The 25,558-nt window shown below is 53.9% G+C and overlaps 1 protein-coding gene across 1 annotated transcript in view; it reads left to right on the top strand.

The window, feature by feature from the left end:
- The first annotated feature begins 2,541 nt into the window (after window positions 1-2,541).
- Window positions 2,542-25,558, top strand: part of Lamc3 (laminin subunit gamma 3) — a 60,528-nt gene continuing 37,511 nt past the window's right edge. Inside the window, exons 1-7 of the mRNA XM_021193068.2 lie at window positions 2,542-3,011; window positions 13,456-13,760; window positions 15,657-15,787; window positions 18,798-18,964; window positions 21,140-21,328; window positions 21,436-21,553; window positions 23,855-23,953. Of these exons, the coding sequence (XP_021048727.1) occupies window positions 2,612-3,011; window positions 13,456-13,760; window positions 15,657-15,787; window positions 18,798-18,964; window positions 21,140-21,328; window positions 21,436-21,553; window positions 23,855-23,953 (1,409 nt within the window). The 5' untranslated portion in view covers window positions 2,542-2,611. The remainder of the gene's footprint in view (window positions 3,012-13,455; window positions 13,761-15,656; window positions 15,788-18,797; window positions 18,965-21,139; window positions 21,329-21,435; window positions 21,554-23,854; window positions 23,954-25,558) is intronic.

Raw genomic sequence — 25,558 nt, forward strand, 5'->3', positions numbered from 1 at the left:
GGAGTCTGCCAATCCACCAGATTATATAGCCTAGCCTGGCATGCTAGGACCCAGGTGGCAAGGGACAGGTCTGGTAGAGAGTCAAGGGAACCGTCTGTGGAGCTGAGGCAGGCAACCTTCCCTGGACTCCTTTCCCATCTCCGGCTGGCTTCTTGAATGGTAGCTGGTCAATTCCACACAGCAGTGCAACCACAGGCCACCACATTTTTGCCCTCTAGGAGGCAAGAGAGGCCTGTCCCTGTACTGCAGCCAATGTCGCCACCAGGTGGTTGACACAGAACACCTTAGAGACTCAGAGAAAAGAAAAGCAGGGAACCCGGGGCACCACTGGACCTCCACTGAGATCACCAGTCAAGGCAAGACAGATGTTCAGGAAAGCTGGCCCGTTTGGTGGCCATTCAGCAGACCCTGAAAGGGGCCATCACTTTCAGCCCGAGACCCAAAACCAGCCTGGAGTTCTGTGCATCCTACAAACATGCCCTGGCTGGGTTGCTGCAGGGTGCAGATCTTGAGGATACCAGAGTGAAACACATCTGGCTCCTGCCCCTTGACAGTCCCCAGCCTGAAGCCCTTTACAGGACAAAGGCAAGTTTGTGCCATGGGACTGCTACCACCCAGGCCCCATCACTAGCCCCTGCCCTGCACCCTAACATGATCGCCAGCTTGCTAGCCTCCTGGCCATGACAAACACACAGCACCTCTGTGATAGTCTTTCCTTGATCATTCTGCCCAACTTAACCTCTTTTAGGAAGCCTACTCTGACCACGTGGTGGTCACTGCTCCCTCTCCCAAGTCCCCACTTTGGTATGCCAGCTGCTGTGACTGGCTGGCCAGCCCCATCATTAGTAGCTATGATGTGACAAGCAGCATCCCTCTTCTTGGGCTGTGAGACCTTTGCATCCTGCCCAAGCACAGCAAGGACGGACAGAGAGAGGGCGGTGCTCACCAGAGCCCAGACCAGCCAACCTTGCAGAGCCCTGGAGCTATTTCTTAGTGGCTCTCTACTTGACAGCAGGATCTTGGCTTTGCTATAGCGATTATTTTCAATGATCTGGGAGTTGAGAAGCTCATATTGCCCCAATGCTTAGGAATTTCTGTTGTAGTGCTCAGTGGAAGGTTAGAGGGACCTCAGAGGCTGCCACACAGAACACTGTTCCCAGGGAAGCCACTGTCACTACAGTACAGCTGGTGCTGACTGCAGCAGAGGTGTGTGTGTGTGTGTGTGTGTGTGTGTGTGTGTGTGTGCTCGCGTGCACTGTTAGGGCTATGGTTAGCACACAGGGACCTCAACACAGGCTATAGAAGTGAAATATGTAGAGAAACCTTCTTTCTCTGGGACCTCATGTATAGCAGAATATTTGTCCAGAAGGATAGAAGCCAGTTCCGGGGACACTGGATGCAAAGGGAGATGGAAGGAGATTTGGGGGCAGTCTTAGTGAGACAAGGTGTGGGCTCTGCCACAGTCCCTTGGGTGGTACAGATATCATGTGACTAATGGCTTCTGTGTTTCACAGTGTGGGTCTCTCGCCCACTCAGTCTCTCAAGCAAATCAATAGAAGCCTTGTCGGTTGAATTGAGACAGTATCTAAAGACCTCACCCAAGCTGAGCCCTTGATTAAGAGATATTAGGGGTGCGGGAGTCTGCTCGGCAGACAGAGGCAAAGAACACCGGCCTCCAAGGTGCTCCATGTCCACGTCACTGTCACCAGCTCTCCTGGGGGACCAACCCACAAAGGCCATCCCAGTATTAGGCAAAGGCAACAGGAGTCCATTTTCATCCCAAACTTGGCTTTTTCCTCCTCCCAAGGTGTCTGTCCTTGTGATCCTGTATCTAGCAGTGTGAGGAAGGAGGCCCCAGAGGAGGACGGCACAAGGCTCCCCACCACAATTTGCCCTGCACCCCAGACCACCCATGCCAGACCCCAAGAGAACCACTTCCTTAACCCTGATCATAACTTTCATGCAGGGTTGGATTCTTACTGGATCTATCCAACCTTGGCTGTGGGAATCTGAGGGTGTCCTGCTCCCGTGGGATCATTTTGTTTTACTGTCTACAAGGGCCAGAAGGTGCCTTGGGAAGGACAGTAATTTGGTGGAGAGAAGGGGAGGCCTCTGTTGGTAAGAGAAAAACCTCTTGAGAAATCCCAGGTGAAAATATCTGCTTTGGGAGGAGAAGCCAGGAGCCCAACACTTTTGACAGAGAACACGGGACAGGTATGAAGGTCATTCTATCAGGTGAAGACCTGCGCTTGTCTAGCCTTTCAGCTCAGGAAGGTACACAGGTACATGGCTTCCATAGAAGAGTCGCATTAACAGAATGACTTGGTGTCTCTACGGAGACCATTTTTTCAGGGAGGACCGTGGAGCCAGGATCACAGTCCACGGCCCAGCCAGAACAAGCAGGCACTCCCAGGCACGTCCAGCAGGTGGGGGTGAACACGAAGGGACGGAGCTCGGATGGCGGGGTGTCAGCCTGCATGGGTCCCGCCCACAGATGCCGTCGGGTTCCGCCTGCAGGGGAGGACTCCGGGGGCCAGTGGAGCGCAGAGGGGCTAAGCGCAGACCACAGCGTAGAGTGGATCGCGGCGCAGTGCGGAACGGGGCAAGGGCCATGTCTGTAACCGGGGTCCTGTCCCTCCTGGCAACGGTAGCATCGATGGCGCTGGTGATTCTGGAGACACACTTCGCGGCGGGCGCGGGCATGGGCTCTTGCTACGATGGTGCGGGACGCGCACAGCGCTGTCTGCCTGAGTTCGAGAACGCGGCGTTTGGCCGACGCGCCGAGGCCTCCCACACGTGTGGACGGCCCCCGGAGGACTTCTGTCCCCACGTGGGGGCACCAGGCGCTGGGCCACAGTGCCAGCGCTGCGATGATGCTGACCCCCGACGACGCCACGACGCCTCCTACCTCACAGACTTCCACAGTCCCGATGATAGCACCTGGTGGCAGAGCCCATCCATGGCCTTTGGGGTGCAGTACCCCACCTCGGTTAACCTGACCTTGCGCCTAGGTAAGCCTGCACCCTCACCTTGTATCCAAACCATGGAGGCCCGGGGAAGAGGGCTGTGCACTCTGGGGCAGGCTACAGCATCCACGGGTGGGGAGTCAGAACCTGCAAGCCCTAGGTAGCAGGCGGTCAGCCCAAGGAGCTCCCCTAAGGGTTTGGGGGAGCAGAAGGCCCCCCTCAGCTTTTGCAGAGCTGTGGAACTGGGCACAGCAACAATTCCCTGGAAGAACTGTTAGGGAAGGTTGGGGTCATACCTCCAGGATGACCTGGTGCATCCTCTAAGACCAGAACTTGAAATCTGGTCAGCTTCAATGCTGTGAACGGACCTCTGATGCTGTGAGCAGTTTGGGAATGGGCGTTAGGGCAGTTGCCACCAAATGTGAATGCTGTAGCACCCTGGTCAGGACAACCAGTTTCTTTCTGCCATTAGATAGCCAGCCTGGGCATTTGACGTGGCCCCTCCGCATTGCTCTTGATTGCCCCACCCAGCCCGAGGCAAGATGAGGGAGCATAAGGCCCCCGAGGCTGGGAACCCAGGGGCCCACTTCCACCCTGAAACTGGACTATTCTCTACTCCAAGTCCAGATGAGCCCAGCAACCTTCTCGGGTTCCTTGCTATGTCCTGGATACTGTGCAGATCTTCCAAAGGCTTGATAACTTGGATTTGGTATTTTCATAACTCATTTTGACACTAAATGTGACCTGAGGCGATTTCTAGCCTTGGTGTATCCTAGTAAGGGCCAATATTCATACATTTTGTTATTGGAATCTCATTTGAGAGCAGCCTACAGCCGCGGAATGAAGCCCATGGGCTAAGCGCTCTTCCCCTGAGCTACATACATCCTCAGCATGCCTCTGGAAGTTCCAAGGTACATCAGGAGCAGAGTTTGGATAACATCTAATGAAACTATGCCCCAGTGAAAAGCTGGAGGCTCAGAGAGGTTAAGTGTTTCATGCAGAGACACATAGCTGCTAAATGACAGTCAGGACCCACACATTCCTGTGCAGTGGAGGTCAGAATATAAACTTGGCATGTACCATACCACCCACGACTACACTGGCTCTTCCTAGACATGGGTGGCAAAGTCCTGGCAATATAGCCTTGTCCTCAGAAAAGGGAGGTGGGAAGAATACTTAATCCCTTCAGCAGCACAGGCAGGCACATTCCCTTTGCATCCCAAACCCAGATCCCAGGGGTGAGGACATATTCTCTCTACTGTCTGGAGCTTGGATGGGGTGGGGTCTGCCCAGACAGGAAGCAGGAAGCTAAGGGAGGTGGTGGCCAATGGGGCTGGCAGGACCTCAAGGCCATGGGAGGAATCTGGGGCAGGGAAGGAGACACTGTGTTCCCTAACAAAGGCTGTCACACGTGCCCATGAAATCCAGATGCCAAGGAGGGAACTCTAGCCTCGGGCACCGGGAGTGTGTGGTCGGAGTGGGAACCCTGTGTTCGCCTTAGTGAGTAGCCCTGTTTACACACTGCTGGGCTTTGCCTGATGAAGCTCCTGCAGCCTTAGATGCTGCAACAAGCAGCCTCTGGAACCCACAGATCCGTGTGAGCAAAGGCATCACACACTCACACGGGCATGAGGCACAGAAGAGATCGCATGGTGAAAGGATGGATGGATGGATGGATGGATGGATGGATGGACGGACAGATGACAGTGCCACACAGCATCCTGGGCACTCGGTCAGCTCAGAGCTCTCTTGATGGGTCTGAAAGCAGGATAGGGTAGACATCATGCAATGGACTTGGGACTCAGACATAGCAAAACCGTTTACCAGGAAGTCAGGGCTCTGTGCTGCACCTCAGCTTCCCTGCTTGTACAGTGGAGACCACAGTGAGCCGGGTAGCAGCTCAGTTGGTAGAGTGTTTGCCTAGCAGGCACGGGCCCTGGCTTCCACCATCCCCAGCTCTACATAAACTGATGGAACTCAGGAGGTAGAGGCAGGCAAATCAGGAGTTTTAGGCTAGCCTTGGCTCTGTCTCAAAGCAAACAAAACACAAACTAAAAACACTTGCTGCCTCTGAGGACAGTGTGACAGCTACAGGTGCTCAGATTGGAGCCATCGTGGTCCTCATGTGTGTGTTGGAAGCCCTGGGTGGGGGTTGGTTGCCCTCTGTGCGTGGGCTCTGTATCAGGGAATAAGGACTCACCCTGTTCCAAAAGACATCCCGAACCAGGTCCCTGCTGTGCTGGCCCATTTGGGGGCTGGCGTCTTAAGTCTGCTGCAGCTAAGCCATGGACTCATACTATCCAGGAATCTAGAGTGCCTTGACTTTTAGCTGGGGGGGCGGGGGGCGGGGCTGGTAACAGCCCCTCTGTTTTCCTGCTGCTCCTGTTTGCTGGGTCCCTCCTCCCCTTCCAGGAAGGCTCTTAGGAGGGGAAAATAGAAGGCAGCTCTGGCTAGAGTCCCCTAGGGGGTGGGGTGGGGATGAGGAGCAGGGAGAAGAGGAGGCGGAGGTCAGCTTGGGATGGAGGTCACAGCGTTCCCAGCTCCCCACAGCTCCTGACATCTGGTCTAGATCCCATCCCGCAGTTGCTGCTGAGCCAGGTCTTCCTGTCTGTGATGAAAGACCACAGTGGGGCTGGGTGGTGGAGCTGACTGCTCTGGGGCTTCACTGATGCCTGGCGAGGCTGGTAGTGCTGGTGCAGGGGGTGGGTGGGGACAAGGGAAAGCAGAGGACCATGGGGTGACAGACTGTTCAAGGACCAGCCTCTCAGCCTGGAGGAATTGATTCTTGACTTTTGGCGAAACTGAGGCTCTGAGGATGAAGTCGGTTGTCTGGGGTCACACAGGGCTCAACTCCAGGTCTCTGCTGCTCTCACTTAGAACAGAGAGTAGGTCAGCTCTGAGCTTTCTGCACCTCCATCCTAGAACCCAGTGCAGTGGCTCTTGGTGTCCTATCTTGGACTATCAGGAGTCTCCTGGGACCATAGAAACATGGCAGTGGGCTCTAAGCCCCCAGGTGCAGGGTAAGATCAGCCCAACAGCACCTGCCAGGACCTACAGAGCCTGTGACCTTTGCTTTTGACCTTAGAATGTAGCTACAGTGGGGCCGTGGTGGCACGCTCCTTTAATCCCAGCACTCAGTAGGCAGAGGCAGGCAGGTCTCTGAATTCAAGGCCAGTCTGGCTTACAAAGTTAGTTCAAGAACAACCCACTGCACCCCCAAGAAAGAATACAGCTATGTCGAGGACTGCAGGCTAGCCATAAGACCATGTAGGGAAAGTCTGAGAACACATATGGGGCAGAGAAGCCTCGACTAGGGGACGGGTGGGGAGCAGTGGCCTTTCAAGGCCTGAAGGTGCAAAGAGTCTCCAGAAGAAGCCAGAGCGCTCCAGGCCCAAGGGAGCAGATGGAGGCAGCTGCATAGATCTGGAACCCTCCGAGCCTAGATGGCTTTAGAGGAAGAATGAAAACTGTCGAGGTTAAGCAGCCACGGTGAGGAGCCTGGCTTGGATAGGAACTGGACTGGGGAGCCCACAGAACGCCCCCAAGCTCTCCAGTTTCCTGAGCCTCGGCTCAGCCATGCCTTCCTGTGGACTGGGTGGGATGTTTGCCTTGGCCAGGGCCAGAGCTTGGGGACAGTGTCCTCCTTCCGCCTCCCTGGGGGATTTGGCTGGAATGCTAGGCCCAGGCAGGTCAAGAGTCAAGGCAGTGGTGCTGGATAACATCCCTCCACCCACAGAAGTGGCCCTAGGCCCAGCTGGCCTTGTCCCCACTCCTCAGGACCTCCCACAGTGATGTAGGAGTTGCAAAGGTAGACTGTCCCTCAGTGGGGGAGGGGAATGAGTGGCCTCCAGGCCTCCACAATCTCTTTCCACCTAACCTGTTCTGACTACCACCATGGCCCTGTCCAGACAATGAAAGGCTCTCCTTTCCCATCCCGTGGGGGCTTGCTGTAAATGCCCTCGCTTCTACAGGTTCACTTTCTCTCCTCAACATCTGGTAACCCAGGCTAGCTCATAAGCCAATGGGCACCGCAGGGTGCCAGATCCCAAGCTCTGGGAATGTGTCGGGGAACCTGCGCTGTCTACCCAGGTTGAACTTCCCTCAAGGGCTGTAATCGCTTGCACTCCTGCCTTGGCCCGGTGTGGCCCCATTTCCCACTTGAACCTCCGTGGAGTGGACGAGGGTCCTTGGTTTCACAGCTTCACTCCACACTCAGCACCAGGCCCCCTGCCTGCTCAGGCTTTTTGGCCAATGGCAGTCCATCGACCATACAGAATAACTGAACAGAGTGGCTGACGGTCACTTGCCGGCCTGTGTTCAAGAGCCTTGCAGACATCTGATCGCTTAGCCCTCAGATCACTATTCTCATTTTGCAAATGGGGAAACTGAGGCACTGAGCTATCTAGTTAGTCAGGGAGAAGTCAGGCATTTGATGGGTGACTCTCCGGCACCCAGTGTCCTCAGCAGGAGCAAGGGAGCGAGCAAGCAGAGGAATGATGAGTGAAGGCTGGCCCTTCTAGAGTCACTGTCCCCAAAGCTAGCCTCCTCCCTACCTGGCCCTGGCCCTGGCCCTTCCAAGGCGAGCCCTACTTCACTTGCTGGAATCGTGACCCACCTCTGAGATGATCTGCCTTCTCAAAGGCTTCATTCATCCACCTGAGCTTCCCACCCGAGCCCTGAGCGTCTCCACAGAGCAGTGTTAACCCAGAAATGAAGCAAAACGATTCGTGATGCAATAGGAGTGAGCACTGAGGTCACCAGGCAGTCACGAGGGGACAAGCACATCATAATCCTCCTTCTAGAAGGTTCCTGAGCTGTCAGATTCATAAAGGCAGAGTGTGGGATGGGGATTCTAGGGGCTTGGGATGGGGGTGGAAGGCTAATGTTTAAGAGGACAAACTTGCTGTCTGGGAAGTTGCAGAAGCCAGAGGGTGGACATTGTTGGTGACTGCACTATAGCACAGATGTGCTTAACACCACAGGCTGCACACTCAAAAAACGGCTACGACCGTGTATTTTGTTTTCTGTACATCTCTCTATATATTTAGATAAGTATATCTCAACTCAATGCCCCCTTCAGCCCCAGTAATGAATATTTCCCAGAGTGCTCTCTGGGTTCCCTTCTCTCCATCAATCCCTCCGCCCCTCCTCCATTTATTGCGTGTGTTTATTTATGGTCGGTTGTGGTGGTCTGGAATGCCCGTCCCCCTTCTTTGCAAACTTGTATTCTGTAGACTCCAGTGATCACAGCCGGCACCGACCGACCTCAGAATGATCCTGACACAAAGCCTTATGCAATCACCAGAGAAAACCTGTTTCCCCTGCCAGGCTAGACTCACAGTTTGACCGTTAGGTGATGGAGCCAGGCCTGGTTCAGTTTGGTTCCTGTGGCCTGTGGATTATGATCTCTGAGGGCACCCAGCTCTTCGCAATGACTCCAAATGCCCAAGGCTGCCAAGAGCTAGCTTGGGAACTGAAGACCTTGATGGTGGGTGTCAGGCCCTGGGGCTCGGACCTGGGATCGCTGGAATCGACTCCCAGTGGTGGGTATCCGTCTAGCCTGCCCATATGGTCCAGCTCAAACCTTGCTGCCCCTTTGGCGCCACCCTCGCCCCACCCCTCCTGGATCCCCAGATGGCTGTAATTAAAGTTTGTTTTGTTTCCATCTTCCAAAAATAAGCCTGGCCTACGCACCAGGTCAGCACCAGACGCCGGCCAGCTCGATTTATGGCAGGCCCAGGTCTTGTCAGGCTGTGTGTCCCAGCTGGTGGGGAAGATGTGCCTTAGCATCCTGGTGCTTCACTCAGGTGGCCCTCGTCACGCCAGCCACTGCATCTGGGCCATCAAAGGCTGGGGACCCATCTCTTTCTTTCTATCAGGATCTGTAGCCCTTTCCCAGAAGTCCTGTTTCCCCGGGCACCCGCGGAACCCTGGCAGAAGGGTACGTGGCTTTGCATAGACTTTGTGAGGGGCTGGGGGCCAAGAAAGATTGACTGTTTACTTATGGAGTTGAGACTCCTTCTCGTTAATGGAGTGGATCTTGTAATGGAGCATGTACCACCATAGAGCTGGTGTGTGTGCGTGTGCGTGTGCGTGCGTGCGTGCGTGCGTGCGTGCGTGTGTGTGTGTGTGTGTGTGTGTGTGTGTGTGTGTGTGTGTGAGCGCACACACGCAGGATGTGTCCGGCTGGTGTCTGGCATATAGTAGGTGCTCAGTGTTGAGCTGAGATGCATGAGAGGTAGTCAGGGAGTTGGGGAAAAACAGCATTTGAGGTAGAAGGACAGTATACAGGGTGGCCTAGAGCTTAGGAGCATAACTCACCCTGGAACCTCATTGGCTCTGGAGCTCACAAGAGCCTTAGTGGCTGTGGGTTTTCATGCCTGTCACTGTACACTGGGGCCATTTCTGCTGCCCGTCCTCACAGAGCAGCTTGGAGTTGCTCTCCTAATTAACTCTCCAACAAACCATCCCTCTGAGCCCCTGTCATGTTGTCTCGCCTCCTGGCTTGGCAAGGAAGGAGCCTCCACGTTTCCCAGTGCAGAAGCTGCTCACTCCCTGGCATGCAATCCTAGTGACCCCCATTCTCTGGGGGCAGCCTCCATGCCAGCTACCTTTGAAGTGTCTCCCGGCTCCCTCCCTCCCGGGAGGTGTCTAGCTGCTCACTGTTTACAGAGCCCGCAGCACTTGTGTCTGCCCCAGTGTGAGCACATCTGGGCACATCTGGGCCTGGCGCTCTAACTGGGGAGCCAGCCAGGCACCGCCTGACCCAGCCTAGGCCCCTACGCATCCTCTTCTGCAGGGCTCAGAAGCCCGGTGCCAACTGCGCTGCCACGGAACTTTAGAAAACATCTTAAAACGGAACCTGGCAAGGCGGTTGCTTTTTAAAAAGTTTCGTAAAACTGGGTTTTCTCCAGTTTTAAATTAGAACAAGCTCCAGGAAAGAAAATTGGGAAAAACAGAGGGAAGCTGAAGGAGGAACAGTTGTGCTGAGTTCCGAGGACAAACATGCTCGCCAATTAGCCGGCTGTCTTTGGGGCCCGTGCCTTTTGTTTGGTTTTTCTGAGACAGTCTCATGCAGCCCAGCGGACCTTGAACTCACTGTATAGCCAAGGATGGCTTTGAACTACTAATCCTCCTGCCTCTGCCTCCAGAGTGCTGAGCTGAGCCGAGCCATGTACCACCACACCTACCTGGGACCTAGTCTTCTCATTTTTTTTTCTCAAATTATGCCTGCGTGTGGTTTCTGTGTCTGAGTGTGTGTGGAAGCCAGAGGTAAACTCAGGGTGTTGTCCTTCAGTTTCTATCTACCTTATTTCTTTGTTTGTTTGTATGTTTTGTTTGTTTGTTTGTTTAAGACAGGGTTTCTCTGTGTAGCCCTGGCTGTCCTGGAACTCACTCTGTAGACCAGGCTGGCCTCGAACTCAGAAATCTGCCTGCCTCCGCCTCCCAAGTGCTGGGATTACAGGCGTGTGCCACCACTGTCCGGCTCTACATTATTTCTTGAGGGAGGCAGCGCCTCTCACAGATTCAGCTAGACTAGCTGGCCAGTGAGCCCCAGGGTTATCCTGTGCCCATCCTCTATCTGGGATTGTGGGCGAGCATTCCCACACCCATACTTTTTTGCTAAGAATTCGAACTCAGATCCTCCTACTTGTGTGGCACACGCTTTATTCACTGGCATCATTCACTATGGCCTCCTTTTGGGACTCCTATGGTATCTGCGTCCTTTGCTTTAACCCTGACTTTCCCAGAGGGCCTTGGGCACTGCAGACTGTCAATGGCTTTGGTCTCTATGGGAACTGCTGTCCTGTAGGTCTCTTTGGCTATGTCTTCAGACTCCTGGTCTCCCCAGTCTATTATAATACCTTGATGATTTGTCTGTGCCATTAGGCCATAACCCCCTCCCTCCACCCACGAAGGCTTCTTTGTCTGGTTCTGGGAAATATTCCTGCGGTTCCTCATCCCTGTCACCAAACTGCTGTCCCGGAGGGACAGTGTACTTATGCTAGATTTTTCTTTTGTTGTGGTGAAGTACACATAGCATATGATTGTATCCATGTTCAAATCAGTTTGGAGTCACAAACACACTCTTGCTCTGAACCTGTAGCAAGGGCTCCGGGTTCCGTTACCTTAGGAAAACAGAACAGGCTGCCCTGCCCCCAGGCCCTGCGGGCCCCACTGCACTCATAAAATGGACAATCCTTAGAAAGGACATTTGTTTTATAGTTTAATTATGTATATGAGTGTGCATGTCTCTGTGTGGGTATGCACACATGAGTGGAGGTGCCAAGGAGGCCAGAGAGAGATCCAGGTCCCTTGTAGTTTTAGCTACAGAGAGTTCTAAGTATCCCACTGCTAGGAACTCCTGTGCTCTGTAAGAGCAGCATATGCTCTTAAGCATTGAACCAGCTCTGTTGAGCCCCTGCAATGCTGTGTGTGTGTGTGTGTGTGTGTGTGTGTGTGTGTGTGTGTGTGTGCTCGCGCGCGCACATACAAACCAGAGTAAATCAACAACTATCTTCCTATGTTATTCCATACCTTGTTGCTCTGAGACAGAATCTCTCACTGAGCTGGAAGCTTGCTGCTTGGGGCAAGGCTGGCCGGCCACTGAGTTCTTCGGGTCTGCTTGTTTCTGCCCTCCCCGACTCCCACCCACTCTATTCCGGGGTTTAAGAAACATGCAGCCGTGCTTCACTCTTTACATGGATGCTGGAGACTGGAACTCTCATCTTCCCGCTTAGCAAGCAGATGCTGTCAGCCACTGAGCCATCCTCCAGCCCCTCCCTGAGCCCACGCTGTCTCTGTGCGTGTGGTGCGAGGCATGTTTCAACATGCAAGGCATGTTGATCTGTCTGTGACACACTTCTTCCGTCTAGCACCCCACCCTTGGGGCTTGTCTGTATTTTAGGCCCAAGGGTCAAGGTTGCCCCACTTTTCCAGGCTGAACAGCCATCTGTTTGACATGGCCTGGGCTGTTTCTGCCCCTTGGCTGTCCTGAGCAGTGGGTGCTGTGAACACAGATGCACGTGTGCCTTCCTTGAGACCTGGCTTCCATTCTTTGAGGATATGTCGCGCCAGGCTTGCCACATTGAAGGGTAATGCTGGCTTTTGATTTTCTTTCTTTCTTTCTTTCTTTCTTTCTTTCTTTCTTTCTTTCTTTCTTTCTTTCTTTCTTTTTTAAACAACTTTTTAAAAAAGATTTATTTATTTATTTATTTATTTATTTATTTAATGTATATGAGTACACTGTAGCCTGTCTTCACACACACACCAGAAGAGGGCATCAGACCCCAGTACAGATGGTTGTGAGCCACCATGTGATTGCTGGGAATTGAACTTAGGACCTGTGGAAGAGCAGTCAATGCTCTTAACCACTGAGCCATCTCTCCAGCCCGGCTTTTGGTTTTCTAATGACCTGCATTTGTTATCCACAGTGGTGGCATTTTAAAAACTTACCATCACCAATGCACAGGATGGCCTCTCTGTGTTGTTGCCTTGTTATTGCCCAGGTGTGGGGGTGTGGGGTGTGTGCTTGCACTCGGACCAAGGGCTCAGTTTAGCTGTATAAGGCTTGCTTAGCAGATGTGAAGTGTTGGCTTTACCTCTCACCCCTTGAACATAAAAGCACACAATCCAATGATTCTTACACTCACGGTTCACGCACCCACCATTGAGTCAAACGTGGGATGTTCTCATCGGCCCCTATAACCCCTGTGCCCATTCGCAGCCATTGCCACTTATCCCAAAGTCTCATCCTGACACCCAAATACTACTAGCTTACTTCCTGTCTGTGGCTTGGCTGCTTCTGGGCACTTGGCATAAGTGAGGTCAGCCAGCAGGGTCTTCTGTCTTAGCAGCTTCAGCATCACCTCTCAGGAGCCACAGCCAGGTGGCGCACACTGAGACTTCATTCATTGTCACCGTGGTTGGCAGGCATTTGGGGCATTCTGAGCACTGCTGCAGACCTGCATGTCTAGTTGTTCCAGGTCACGTGACTTTCTGTTGTTCTTGGCCACCTGCCTGCGAGGGGAATCCTTGGGTGGGACACCAACCCAGTTCAACATCCTGAGGCGACACCAGCTTGCTTCCTGAAGTGCCACTTTCCCTGTCACTCCCAGCTGTGGGATCTTCCCATGCTCTCCATGGTACTGAGTCTTGCAGTCTTCATTGTATCTTATTTGTTTTTGTTTGTTTGTTTACTGAGCAAAAAGAGACACTGCCGTTCAGGGAATGATGGCTCACAATGGCTCAGGTTCCCATGCAAAGAAGTGAGCTGAGCTGGATAAAGGACTCGCTAGCAACTGGGAGGCCTGCAGGCACAGCCCTTTCCTTGCTCTTCTGACAAGCGTCAGCAATGGAGAGGCCCTCTGGCCCTAAGCTCCAGGGAGTTCTGCCCGACCCCCTCTCCCCACCCCCACCCCACCCCCACCCCCGGCTGCCTGTGTACCTGTTCCCTTTCATAAGATGGTCTCCATCTGCCTGGCTATAGGGAAGGCTTATGAGATCACCTACGTGAGGCTGAAGTTCCACACCAGTCGCCCTGAGAGCTTTGCCATCTACAAGCGCACGCACCCCAGTGGCCCCTGGGAGCCCTACCAGTACTACAGTGCCTCCTGCCAGAAAACCTATGGCAGCCCTGAGGGCCACTACCTGCGACCCGGCGAGGATGAGAGGGTGGCCTTCTGCACCTCTGAGTTCAGTGACATCTCCCCCTTGAACGGGGGCAACGTGGCCTTCTCCACCCTGGAGGGCCGTCCCAGTGCCTACAACTTCGAGGAGAGCTCTGTGCTGCAGGTCAGGGGACAGCAGGGCCTGGGGAAGGAGGGTGGCAGGATGGGACGTGGATCAGGGAACAGCAAGCAAATCAACAGAGCTAGGACCTGAGAGACCTGGTTGTCACACCTTCAACCCTAGAATCCTGCCATCTTTTGTAGATACCTGGTTTGTTTTTATTTTTTAGTGTAATTCATCTATGTATTTGATTTTTCAAGAAAGGATTTCTCTGTGTAGCCCTAGCTGTCCTAGAACTCACTCTATGGACTAGGGCTGGCCTCGAACTCAAGGAGCTCTGCCTGCCTCTGCCTCCTGAGTGCTGGGATTAGAGGTGTATAACACCACTGTCCAGCTGCTTTTAGATGTTTTTGTTTATTTATTTATCATTTTAATAAGCTGAAGCAGAAAGGCCATGAGTCCCAGGGCAACCCGCAGTTCACCTGGTTTCCCCCAGCTGTGCACGGGTGGGGGGCTGCCTAGGGAGACCCCTCCCCTGCTTCACTTGGTTTCATAGTCACAACACTTCCACTGCTGAGTCTTTTTCAGTTCCCACCCAAGCCTTGGCTCCCTGGTCCACAGGGGCTTCAGCATCTCCCAGGGGCCCTCTGAGAACACAGAGCCCCAGGCTGCAGTGTGGTTTGGAGATAACGTGCTTGCTCAGTGTGCACAGGACCCTAAGTTTGACCCCAGTATCACAAACAAGAGGAAACGCAAGGGTCCCAAACCTGCCTAGCTCAGTGGGTAGATTGCTTGCCCAGCCTGAACGAAGCCCTGGGTCCCATCCCCAGCACCGCATAAACTGGGTGTGGTGGTGCACAATGGTGTAATCCTAACACATTAGCAGTGGAGACAGAAGGATTGGGAGTTCAGGGCCACCCAGGGCTATGTGTGAGTCTGAGGCCAGTCTGGGATGACCACAATCCTGTCAGAGGAATAAAAGGGAGGAGGAGGAGGAGGAGGAGGAGGAGGAGGAGGAGGGACGGGAGGAGGGAGAAGGTGGACTCCAGCCTTACCCCAACCTCTCACAGTCAGACCTGCCTTCAACAGAACCCAGAAAGCACAGTGACCTTTGCAAATCCCAGCCCCAGGAGACTTGGAGAGTGACAGGGACCCGCAGCCTCAATGCTGTACAGAGTTCTCAGGACTGAGTCCTGCTGGGGTGAGGAACAACTACGCCAGGAGCTCATTTTCCATCCTGACGGCCTGATTGCTAAGCCAGGGGCTCCTGGGTTGAATTAAAACGTTGATTAATATTCAGCCGGAGCCGCCTCTGATTATAACAGCAGGCGGATGGAAATGTCACTCTCCACGTGCATCCCCCCACTTCCTCACCACGCGCTTCCACGGGGAAGCTGCTCATCCAGCCCGTGATCAGTAAGAATCTTTCAAGGGTCTGCTCTGTGCCAGGCAGAGCCCAGGGGCTCTGACTTGTGGGGCTCATGTTCTAGGGTGTCAATCCTCTGCCTGTGAGGAGAGAAAACAGAGCAGGAGAGAAGGCAGCAGGTGACCCGCACGTCAGGGTCTCAGACAGGCTTCCTCAGCCACTGTACACACACACACACACACACACACACACACACACACACGTCTGTGCAGATGCCAGGCCCCGTGACCAGTGGCTAACATTACCACACTCCTCCTCCTCCTCATACCGTCAGGGGAGCTACTAACCTGGCTGCGTTTTGCACATAGGGAAACGGAGGCACCAAGGCATTGGGCCTTGTCACCAAATTGCGCAGCCAGCAGTCCCAAGATTGACCCAGGTCTCCTAATCCCAGGTCTGTTCTCAGGATTTGTCTTGGCCAGGCTGTCCCTGTGTCCCAGGGCCACCTCCACTTTCTGAGGACCAGTGGGCAGGATTTCCCAGTGGAGCAGGCCGAGAGCACTTGCTTACGGTGTCCTTGTCACCTTTCCCAGGAGTGGGTCACCAGCACTGATCTCCTGATATCTCTGGATCGGCTCAACACGTTTGGGGATGACATCTTCAAGGACCCCAGAGTGCTCCAGTCTTACTACTACGCTGTGTCCGACTTCTCTGTGGGTGGCAGGTAGGCTGGAAGCAGGGCACAGGGCCAGGGGGAGGCAGGGAACAGGCCCCATACCTCAGGTCTACAAGCCACAGAGCAGCTGCTGGTGATCCAGATGAGGAATAAACAGGACCCCCAAACCTGCGTGCATTTGAAGCCTTGCTGCGGGCTCCCTTCTGCCTCCACAGGCCACCCCCAACACGTTCCCACCAGGAAAGAGAAGAGATAAGGAATTCCCACCCCAGGCCTGTGGCTGGCATATCAGACATAAGTCCAGCGGCTCTCGATAGACACATCAGTGTGCCCCAGTGAGCCCGAAGGCCTGACTCAGTTCTGCAGAACAAATGCTGGGGGTGCCCTGGGCAGAAGCCTCCCTGAGCAAGACAACTAGGCTTAAAGGAGGAGAAGGCTGTGAGGTGGGAGTAAGGGCCATGGGCAGAGGGACACGGGGCCATGGGCAGAGCTCATTCCCGTCTCTCCATCCCTGAGAGCCGCTGATAGCTCTGATTGTTAAAAACACCGATTTCCCCACTCTAGTGACAGAATGCCCAACAAAGACACCTTAAAGAAGGGAAAAATTTGGCTCACCAAATTATAGTTTGAGGGTTAAGCAGCATGATGACAGCATGTGAATCAGAGAGAGATGGACAGGGATATGTAACTTGCTTTCTCCCTTTTATCCACCCCGGGACCTCAGTTAATGGGATGGTACCACCCTCGCTCCGGACTCAGGCTGGGTTGTCCCTGCTCAATGGACACTCCCAGAGGTTTGTCTCCGAGGTGATTCTAGATCCTGTCTGGTGGACAATATGAGTCCTTGGTACAGCAGTGTGGACAGGGTGAGGACAGGGAGGAGGCAGAACCTGCAGGAGGCGGGGGTGGGGTGGGCTGGGACCATGAAGATACCTTCAGGGCCTGGAGCCTGGCCTGACCTGTAAGCAGATGAGGATGTAGCTCAAAGTGACAGGTGGTGAATGTGGGCAGACAGTGAGGACGGCCCCCAGATGCTGGGCTCCCACCATTCAGAGATGCCTGGCCAATGTTAAAGATGGAGGAGGCGGGGAGGAGCTTGTGCCCAACACCTAGCACTTCCATGAAAAACTACATGTGAAGGGATCTCAGGGGACACAGGTGAGAAGCTCCAGATGACCCCCACACATGTAAGTCAGGTCAGACCTCCCAGCAGGACTCCAAAGACGGTCATGGACTCCATTCGCTGCGCCTGCTGTAAGGGGCTGCAGGCCAGAGAACATCTGGGTCCCAGCTGCGAGAGCCAAACCACCCTGGGCCCCACAGCTGGCTGTGAAGGCCTTTCTCGGGAAGGAACAGCACCTTCTCTTGGGTCAGAAGTATTCATGAGGGAGCGGGAGCTTGCTGCATCCTCTCAGGGATGGAATATGCTTCCTTAGTTCCCGTGGTGACCACCTGTCTTTCAAGACTGACTGATGCTGACTCATTCCTACCAGCAGCCGCAGGGTGTTGCTGCCTATCCCGAGCCCATGAACAAACAGTACCAAAACTCTGTGTCCCCAAATTAGAGATGGGGCCCTGGCAATGGCCAGTTATCCCACGCTGCCCTCTGAGGACTTGACTTTGGGAAGCCAGGATGGGCTCTGGCTTGTGCTCTGCCCCTCAGTGTCTGCTGCAGCTGGGGAATACAAGTCCCTCCCACTTCCAGAGACACTCCCACCTCCAAAGACACTCCCACTTCCAAAGACACTCCCACTTCCAAAGACACTCCCACCTCCAGAGACCCTCCCACCTCCAGAGACCCTCCCACTTCCAGAGTCACTCCCAACCTCCAAAGACCCTCCCACCTCCAGAGACACTCCCACCTCCAAGGACACTCCCACCTCCAGAGACCCTCCCACTTCCAGAGACACTCCCACTTCCAGAGACACTCCCACCTCCAAAGACTCTAAGTGAGGTCTGGAACTATTCGCTGTGTGTGGGACCATCTTAAGCAAGGCAGGAGCATGAGGCCACCGTGGGCTGTGAGCCACCAGTGATGGTGGCCACACAAAGTCAGCCTCTACCCGGCACTCTACATTCCCCACCTCCCAAAGCACATCTTTTTGTTTTTGTGGACTTCACATCCCTTGACCTTGTGTGTGTCATGGGAATACAGGCCCAGGGCTCAGACTCTGGGGACTACTTGGGAGCTTCCCCGCTGCATAGGACACTCCTTTCTTGCTCTTTTTGACGCAACTGCAGAATTACCTGAGGTGACCCCAGCCCTCGAAAGACTGACCCTGTGACCTCTTGCCCTCCCTGACCCAGGAAGCTGAATTGACTTCTCCCTGAGTCCCAGGGTCCCCCAGAGTTCCCAGGCAGAGACCTTCAGTGACAGTCAGATACGAGCTGGCAGCCTGGGACAGCCTTCCCGGCCTCGGTTTCTCAATCTGCTCAAAACCGGCACCAGGGGGCTGGCAAAGACAGGTGTGCTGGTTAGCTAGAATTTTGTCAAAAAAGACACAGGCTTCAGTCATTTGGGAAGAGGAACCCTCAATTGAAAAAATATATATATCTCCACCAGACTGGCCTGTAGGCAAGTCTCTGAGACATTTTTTTTTTTAATGGTTTACATGGCATTATCTAGCCCACTGTGGGCAATATCTAGACCACCTTTGGGCAGGTGGTCCTGTGTTGTATAAGAAAGCAGACCGAGGAACTCATGGAGCTGCAAGCCAGTATGCAGTATTCCCTCATGGCCTCCCCATCAGCTCCTAGGTTCCTGCCTTGAGTTTCTGCCCTGACATCCTTTCATGGTGACCGTGAAGGAGATGAGCAAGATCAAATAAACCCACTTCTCCAAGTTGCTTTTGGGCATGGTAAAGTTTATCACAGCAATAGGGACAACAGGCTCCAATCCACAGATATTTGGGAACCTCAGGGTTCTCCTTATCACTGCCCCGGGATGGAGTCAGGGCTCAGGGAGGCCCACACTTGCACTGCCTTCGAGGGGCACCCTCGCTCCCCTCAGTGTCTGTGGCAGTCATCTCCAGGACCCTCCTTCCGGTGTTCTCCTCAGGTGCAAATGCAATGGTCACGCCAGTGAGTGTGGCCCCGACGCGGCTGGGCAGCTGGCTTGCCGCTGTCAGCACAACACCACGGGAGTGGACTGCGAGCGCTGTCTGCCCTTCTTCCAGGACCGTCCGTGGGCCCGCGGCACCGCTGAAGATGCCAACGAGTGTCTGCGTGAGTGTTCCTTGGGCAGCAGGCCTTGAAGCTAATGACACTGGCAGGGGAACAATGCCCCAAACCTCACAGTGGGCTGCCTGTGCCCCTGGGTGGGCCTGGCATGCAGTGTGGGGTCCTTAGCTGTGCAGGAGAGATGAAGTGTGGAGGGGAGCACTTGAGCCCCAGTCCTCCCTCACACCCAGAGAGGTGCCTTGGTAGGAGGGCAGGAAGGTCCCCAAACTCCACTTAACCCTTTCTTAACTGTTCCAACCCTGGCAGCTAATGAAATCCAGTCTTCCACTCCCACCCATAGGGTTCGGACCCGCCCACCCCAGCCTTTCCCACAGTCCCCCGCAGTTCCCAGCAGCCCTTTGATGTTTCAGCTGTGTGTGGTGTGGCTCTGTGTGCTTAACCTCAAAGACATGCTGGTGAAGGGAGGAAGGGGCCCTGGAACCCTCTGCAGGGATGGTGAGAGGGAGAAGAAGCCTTCTCGGTGTCTGTACCAGCCATTCCAGCATCCCACTTTCCCTGGTCCAGCCCATCTTCCTTCACAGTCCTCCTCTGCTTCCCGCTTCAGTGTGTTGTGCCTGGGAATCCACACACAGTCTCTCCTAGCTGACCTCCTGGGCTCAGGCCACAGCCTGCCAGAGCTGGGGGTGTTGAGGAGACAGCTTTTCTTTGGGACAGGGGTATTGAGGAGACAGCTTTTCTTCCCGTCCCCCCCCTCCCCCATCCCCCCCCCCCTGGTCTGCAGGAGCCCAATACAGTCCTAATGAGTTCCTCTTGGCTTGCTGGTCTGCCTTCCCCAGGGAAGGTGTGCTGGCTCCCTGCTTGGGCCAAGTCTGCACCTGTCTCTACGTGGGAAGGGGGTGCTGAGAGCTAGCCTGGTCCCCCGCCACGCCCTTACCCACGGTCACCAGCCTGAAAGATGTGGGTTTCATGCCTGACCTTTCACCCCATGACTCCCAGCCCGGGCAGCTACTGAGCCCTAAATCCTCCCTCTTTTACACCCCTCTAATCCCTCTCTGTAGCCCTCTCCTCTGGGTGCCTGCCTCTGTCTCCTCTCCTCTGTCTCCAGCCTCCAGTGAAGGGTCTGCCAAGAGTGCAAGTTCCCCTAGCCCACCCCTCCCCCAGCCTGCCCCCCCCAGCTCCGGTCTCCTGGCACCTCTGACTCAATCCTCTGGGCTTCACACTCTCCGCTCCCTGGCCATCAGGAGGTATGGTGCTCGCTCCCAGCAAGCCTCTTAGCATACACACACCAAGCAGATAATGCTTCCCTAGTCCAGAGTGTCTCCCACTGGCTCGGATACACTTCCGGCTCCATCGTCTTCCTCTATTAAAACACCTTTCTGGCTCTGTCCAGGAAAATGTTGTTTTGGAGTATTTATTAATGAAGCCCACCTAGTTCTTAAAGAGCGTCCTGTTTGGGAATACCAGATGGCAGGGCTCTGTGTTCTGGGTCAAGCCGAGCCTGGATTCTGGCCCTTCCTGTTAGTCACTTGTCTCGCTGCTATGACAAAATGCTCCACAGAAGCAGGATATGAAAGGGAAGCTTTGTCTGGGCTCACAGCTTGAAGGTACAGTCCCCTCACAGTGGGGACGCCATGATGGCAGGAAAGTGAAGCAGCTGGTCACATCGCATCTATGGCCAGGAAGCAGGGAGAGATGAACGATGACGATAATATATATATATATAATCAGATCCCATTACAGATGGCTGTGAGCCACCATGTGGTTGCTGGGAATTGAACTCAGGACCTCTGGAAGAGCAGCCAGTGCTCCTAACCACTGAGCTATCTCTCCAGCCCTCAGGGCCATCCATTTTTAACGTGGGTCTAGCCACATCAGCATACTATAGAAATCGCTGAACCTAGGAGCAACCTAGGAAGTTGACAGGATGAACCAAGCGCGCCTATCTTGGAGATGCCTGCTTCAGAGAGCAGAGTCTCTCAGCCCCAGCAGAGGTCATGGCTCTTTTTTTGTTTTTTTGTTTTGTTTTTTTTTTTTTTTTGGTTTTTCGAGACAGGGTTTCTCTGTATAGCCCTGGCTGTCCTGGAACTCACTCTGTAGACCAGGCTGGCCTCGAACTCAGAAATTCACCTGCCTCTGCCTCCCGAGTGCTGGGATTAAAGGCGTGCGCCACCACGCCCAGAGAGGTCATGGCTCTTACACACAACCCTCCATCTCTCCCAGCCTGCAACTGCAGTGGGCACTCTGAGGAGTGCATGTTTGACAGGGAGCTCTATAGGAGCACCGGCCATGGTGGGCATTGTCAGCGCTGCCGTGACCACACAGCTGGGCCACACTGTGAGCGCTGTGAGAAGAACTACTACAGATGGTACCCGAAGACACCATGCCAACCATGTGACTGCCACCCAGCAGGTGAGTGATCCCAGCTCCACTCTTCCTCAGTTCCTCAGCTCCGCCTACCTCAGCTCCTCCCACCTCGGCTCCTCCCACCTCCACTGCCCGGTATTCCTCCTCTCCAGGCTCCCTGAGTCTCCAGTGTGACAACTCGGGCGTCTGTCCCTGCAAGCCCACAGTGACAGGCTGGAAGTGTGATCGCTGCCTGCCTGGATTCCACTCACTCAGTGAGGGCGGCTGCAGGTGAGGATGTGCGGACTGGTGGCCTGTGTCAACCATGCCGTGTGTTTGTGCCGAGTAAACCACAGAAGGAACAGAATCCTAGCTGCCCTCACCTTTACATCCTCACCTGATGTAACCCCACCCTGTAGCTACTGGGTCCCAGCCTCTTGAAAGATAAAGCTGCAGACACAAGAACTAACCGGCCCACTGGGGTGGAGGGTGGGGGAGACCTGGGAGGCCCACCTGCTGTGAGGACAGAGCCCCAGGTTGAACCTGAGCCCTCATGAGCAAGGGACATAAGACACTCCGAGTGGGGAGGGGGCACAGCCAAGGCTGAGGTAGGGGTCAGGTGAGACTCAGGTCTGGAAGAAGGGCCTAGTGCAGAGGGGCCTTTGAGAGAGCTGAGAAAGGCTGTGACCAGGGAGGCCAAGGTAGGTAGGTGTCTGTGTGAGAGGCTGGGTGAGGCTTTGGCAGGAGCAAGGCTGGCCCTGAAGAGGGAAGGAGGAGATGAGCAGATTTCAGAGCCCAAATTTGTGGTGACAGGAGACTGAGGAGGAGGAAGAGATGGGCACTGAGTCTCATGGCGGAGGGCCAAGAGGAAGCTGGGCAGGGAGCCAGGCATTACATCCATGGTTGGAGTGTGTGGTACCTGGTCATGAGGAGAGGGACCAGCGATCTGCCACAGGCTGGATCTTAGAAGAGGGACCAGACACATGTACCAGTAGTTCATGGTGGAATCCACAGTGACCAATACTGCAGACAAACTCAGAAGCACTTTGTGGCTGTAGTCTTACGAAGCCTAAGCTGGCCTAAAAATCAGTGCATGGCCAAGAGTGGCCTCCTCTGGGAGTTAAAGTGTGTGCTGTTGTGGCCAGTTTTATAAGGATTGAACTCAGGGCTTCACGTATGCTAGACAAATTCTCTAGAAGTCCCCTAAAAGCACTTTTAAATGTGCTTGTGAAGGCCAAGGAGACAGCTCGGTTGGGAGTATTTGCTGTGCAAGTGCGAGGATGTGAGCTCAGAACCCCAGGAACCAGGTAAAGACCACAAGAGCCGGGTGTAGACACGGGCACCTGGAACCTGGCACTGAGGGCTGGAAAGGCGACAGAGACAAGCAGGTCTCAGGAGCTTGCTAACCAACCAGTCTTGCTGAATTGGCAGGCTCCATGTTCAGTGAGAGACCCTAACTCAAAAAATAGGATGGGGGCTGGAGAGATGGCTCAGTGGTTAAGAGCACTGACTGCTCTTCCAAAGGTCCTGAGTTCAAATCCCAGCAACCACATGGTGGCTCACAACCATCTGTAATGAAATCTGCCGCCCTCTTCTGGAGTGTCTGAAGACAGCAACAGTGTACTTACATATAATAAATAAATATTTTTTAAAAAAAAAAAAATAGGATGGAACACAAGAAGCCAGGCAATGGTGACGCACACCTTTAATCCCAGCACTGGGAGGCAGAGGCAGGTGGATCTCTGAGTTTGAGGCCAGCCTGGTCTACAGAGTGAGTTCCAGGACAGCCAGGGCTACACACAGAAACCCTGTCTCAAAAAACAAAATCAAAAACAAAAGCAAACCAAACCAAAACAACCAATCCCTTGACCTGCCACTGGTGCTTCCCAGGTCCGGCCTTGGGGCCTTTGCACATGCCATCCCTCCTCCCCTAGAGCCTGTCCCTCCTCCCAGCACTATCTGCCCAGCCTGTGCTGCCCACTGCTTCCATGCTTTGGTTCTCAGCTGAGGCACTGTCTCCCCTTGAGATGCCCTCTGCTCTTCCCCTGGTCTCTCTCGTTCTGCAAGACTGGGCCAGACATAACTCCCTAGAACTGCCTCACCACTGTCCATTTCCCTCACAGCATGTATCATACGCCTGCCTGCCTGCTTGTCTGCCTGCTTGTCTGTCTGCCTGCTTATCTGTCTGTCTGTCCTAATTGGACTGTGGGATCTGTGAGGACAGGAACCATGTCTTACCAGATGAGGTGCGGGAGATGGATGGATGGAGGAGTGAGTTGAATGGAAAGGCAGATAGGAAGAGAAGTGAGTAGATGGATGTATGGATGCACCAATGATGGGGACAGGTAGATAGATGCTAAGCAAGAGCATAGGTGATGGATGGATGGATGGATGGATCGACCGATGGGAGGGGTGGGCAACAGGAAGGGGCATCATTGCATGAGGAGGTGGGGTACTTCCTGATAAAGTGGGACCAGCTAAAGTAAAGGCAGGTACAGTCTCTTGGACAGTCCTATCTCTGTTCTTCTGAGGATAGGGAATCCCCACTATGACTTGCTCAATGGACATGTGTCATCTCGGTTTCTTTGGCAGACCCTGTACCTGCAATGTCGCCGGCAGCTTGGGCACCTGTGACCCCCGCAGTGGGAACTGTCCCTGCAAAGAGAATGTAGAAGGCAGCCTGTGTGACAGGTGGGTGTGCTGAACTACACAGAGCTGCCAGCAGTGAGGCACCAAAGCTGAGTGCTGAAGGGAGAGGCGGGGCGGGGTCCTCAGAGAGTTGGGCAAGCCTGTCACCCCACGTTCCTGCGAGAACTCCAGGGGCCTGCTACCCAGGAAGCAACCTGTGGTGGACTGAATATGCTTGACCCAGGGAGTGGCACTATTAGGAGGTGTGGCCTTGTTGGAGGAAGTGTGTCACCATGGGGTGGGCTTTGAGACCCTCCTCCTAACATGGTGAAAGCCAGTCTACTCCTGGCTTCCTTTGGATAAAGGGGTGGAACTCTTAGCTCCTCCAGCCCCATGCCTGCCTGGACGCTGCCATGCTCCTGCCTTGATGATAGTGGACTGTACTCTGAGCCTATAAGCCAGCCCCAATTAAATGTGTCCTTATAAAAGAGTTGCCTTGGTCATGATGTCTGTTCACAGCAGTAAAACACTATCCAAAGGCCCTGTGGGAACTGCTTATGTTCTGACCCAGCACTACTGAGGGCTTCTTAGCTGAAGAAATGCACTGTTGCTTCAAGATCAGAATCCTGAAAAGAAAACTCTAGAAAGATAGGAAGAGCTTGTCTAACTCAGGCAACAAATACCTGATATCATATTTCAGCACTTTGCCTCACACCTGTAGCAGACATCACTAATGGAGAACTGTCACAGCTCTCCCATCTCACACAGTGGCAGACATCATTAATGGAACACAACAATCCTAACCTCAGAACCTTCTCCCTGCCTTGCTCCAAGAAGCCCCTACCATCTGAGCTAAGAGTCATCCCTGCCCTGTGAGGAAGGGATATAGGAGCAGATCTGCGGGAAATCCCGGAAACTGGAACAATTTGAATAACAAAATTAATAAAGATGCGATCGAATTATAACTCTAAGAAAGGGGCAGATATCCATAATGCCAGTGGAGGATCAGATCAATAAACAGATAAGGACAGTGGAGCAAATCTTCCCTCAGAATTCTGAGTGATAAAAGAGGGTGGAATGGAATCAGGGTAGAAATGGTAGTGAGGAGATGGAATGAACGCTGGTGGGAAACCGGCATTTTGTCCCCTCAAGATACAGTCCTGGAAACAGTTACTAATTACAATGGTGGGTTTTCAAGACTGTTACAAGCAAGTTCTTTGCAACTTTCCCCTCCTCCGAGGTTTATTGTTTCCTGGGGGTTTGTGTTCTGTTTTTGAGACAGGTTCTCACTGTGCAGCCCAGGCTGCCCCCGTACTCGAGCTCTGCCTGCCTCTGCCTCCTGAGTGCTGGGATTAATCGCTGTGCTACCACTCCTAACCCTGAGGTAGGTCAGGCTAACCTTGAACTTGCTATGTAGGTGAAAATGACCTTGAGCTCCTGGTCCTCCTGCCTCCACCTCCTGGTTGCTGGGGTTACTGGCCTGCACCGCCACGCCTGGCTAGTGCCCTATTTCTATTAACTAAACTGATTAGACGAAAAACCTTGTGGGCAGCATTATAGCTGGGAGATGATTCAACCACAGCCAGTGTCACTTGGGAGGCTGAGACAGGAGGATTGTCAAGAGTACAAGGTCAGGCAGGCCAGGATATAAAATAAGACCTTGCCTCA

The sequence above is a fragment of the Mus pahari genome, chromosome 3 (genome assembly GCF_900095145.1).
Source record: "Mus pahari chromosome 3, PAHARI_EIJ_v1.1, whole genome shotgun sequence".
Classification (NCBI taxonomy): domain Eukaryota; kingdom Metazoa; phylum Chordata; class Mammalia; order Rodentia; family Muridae; genus Mus; species Mus pahari.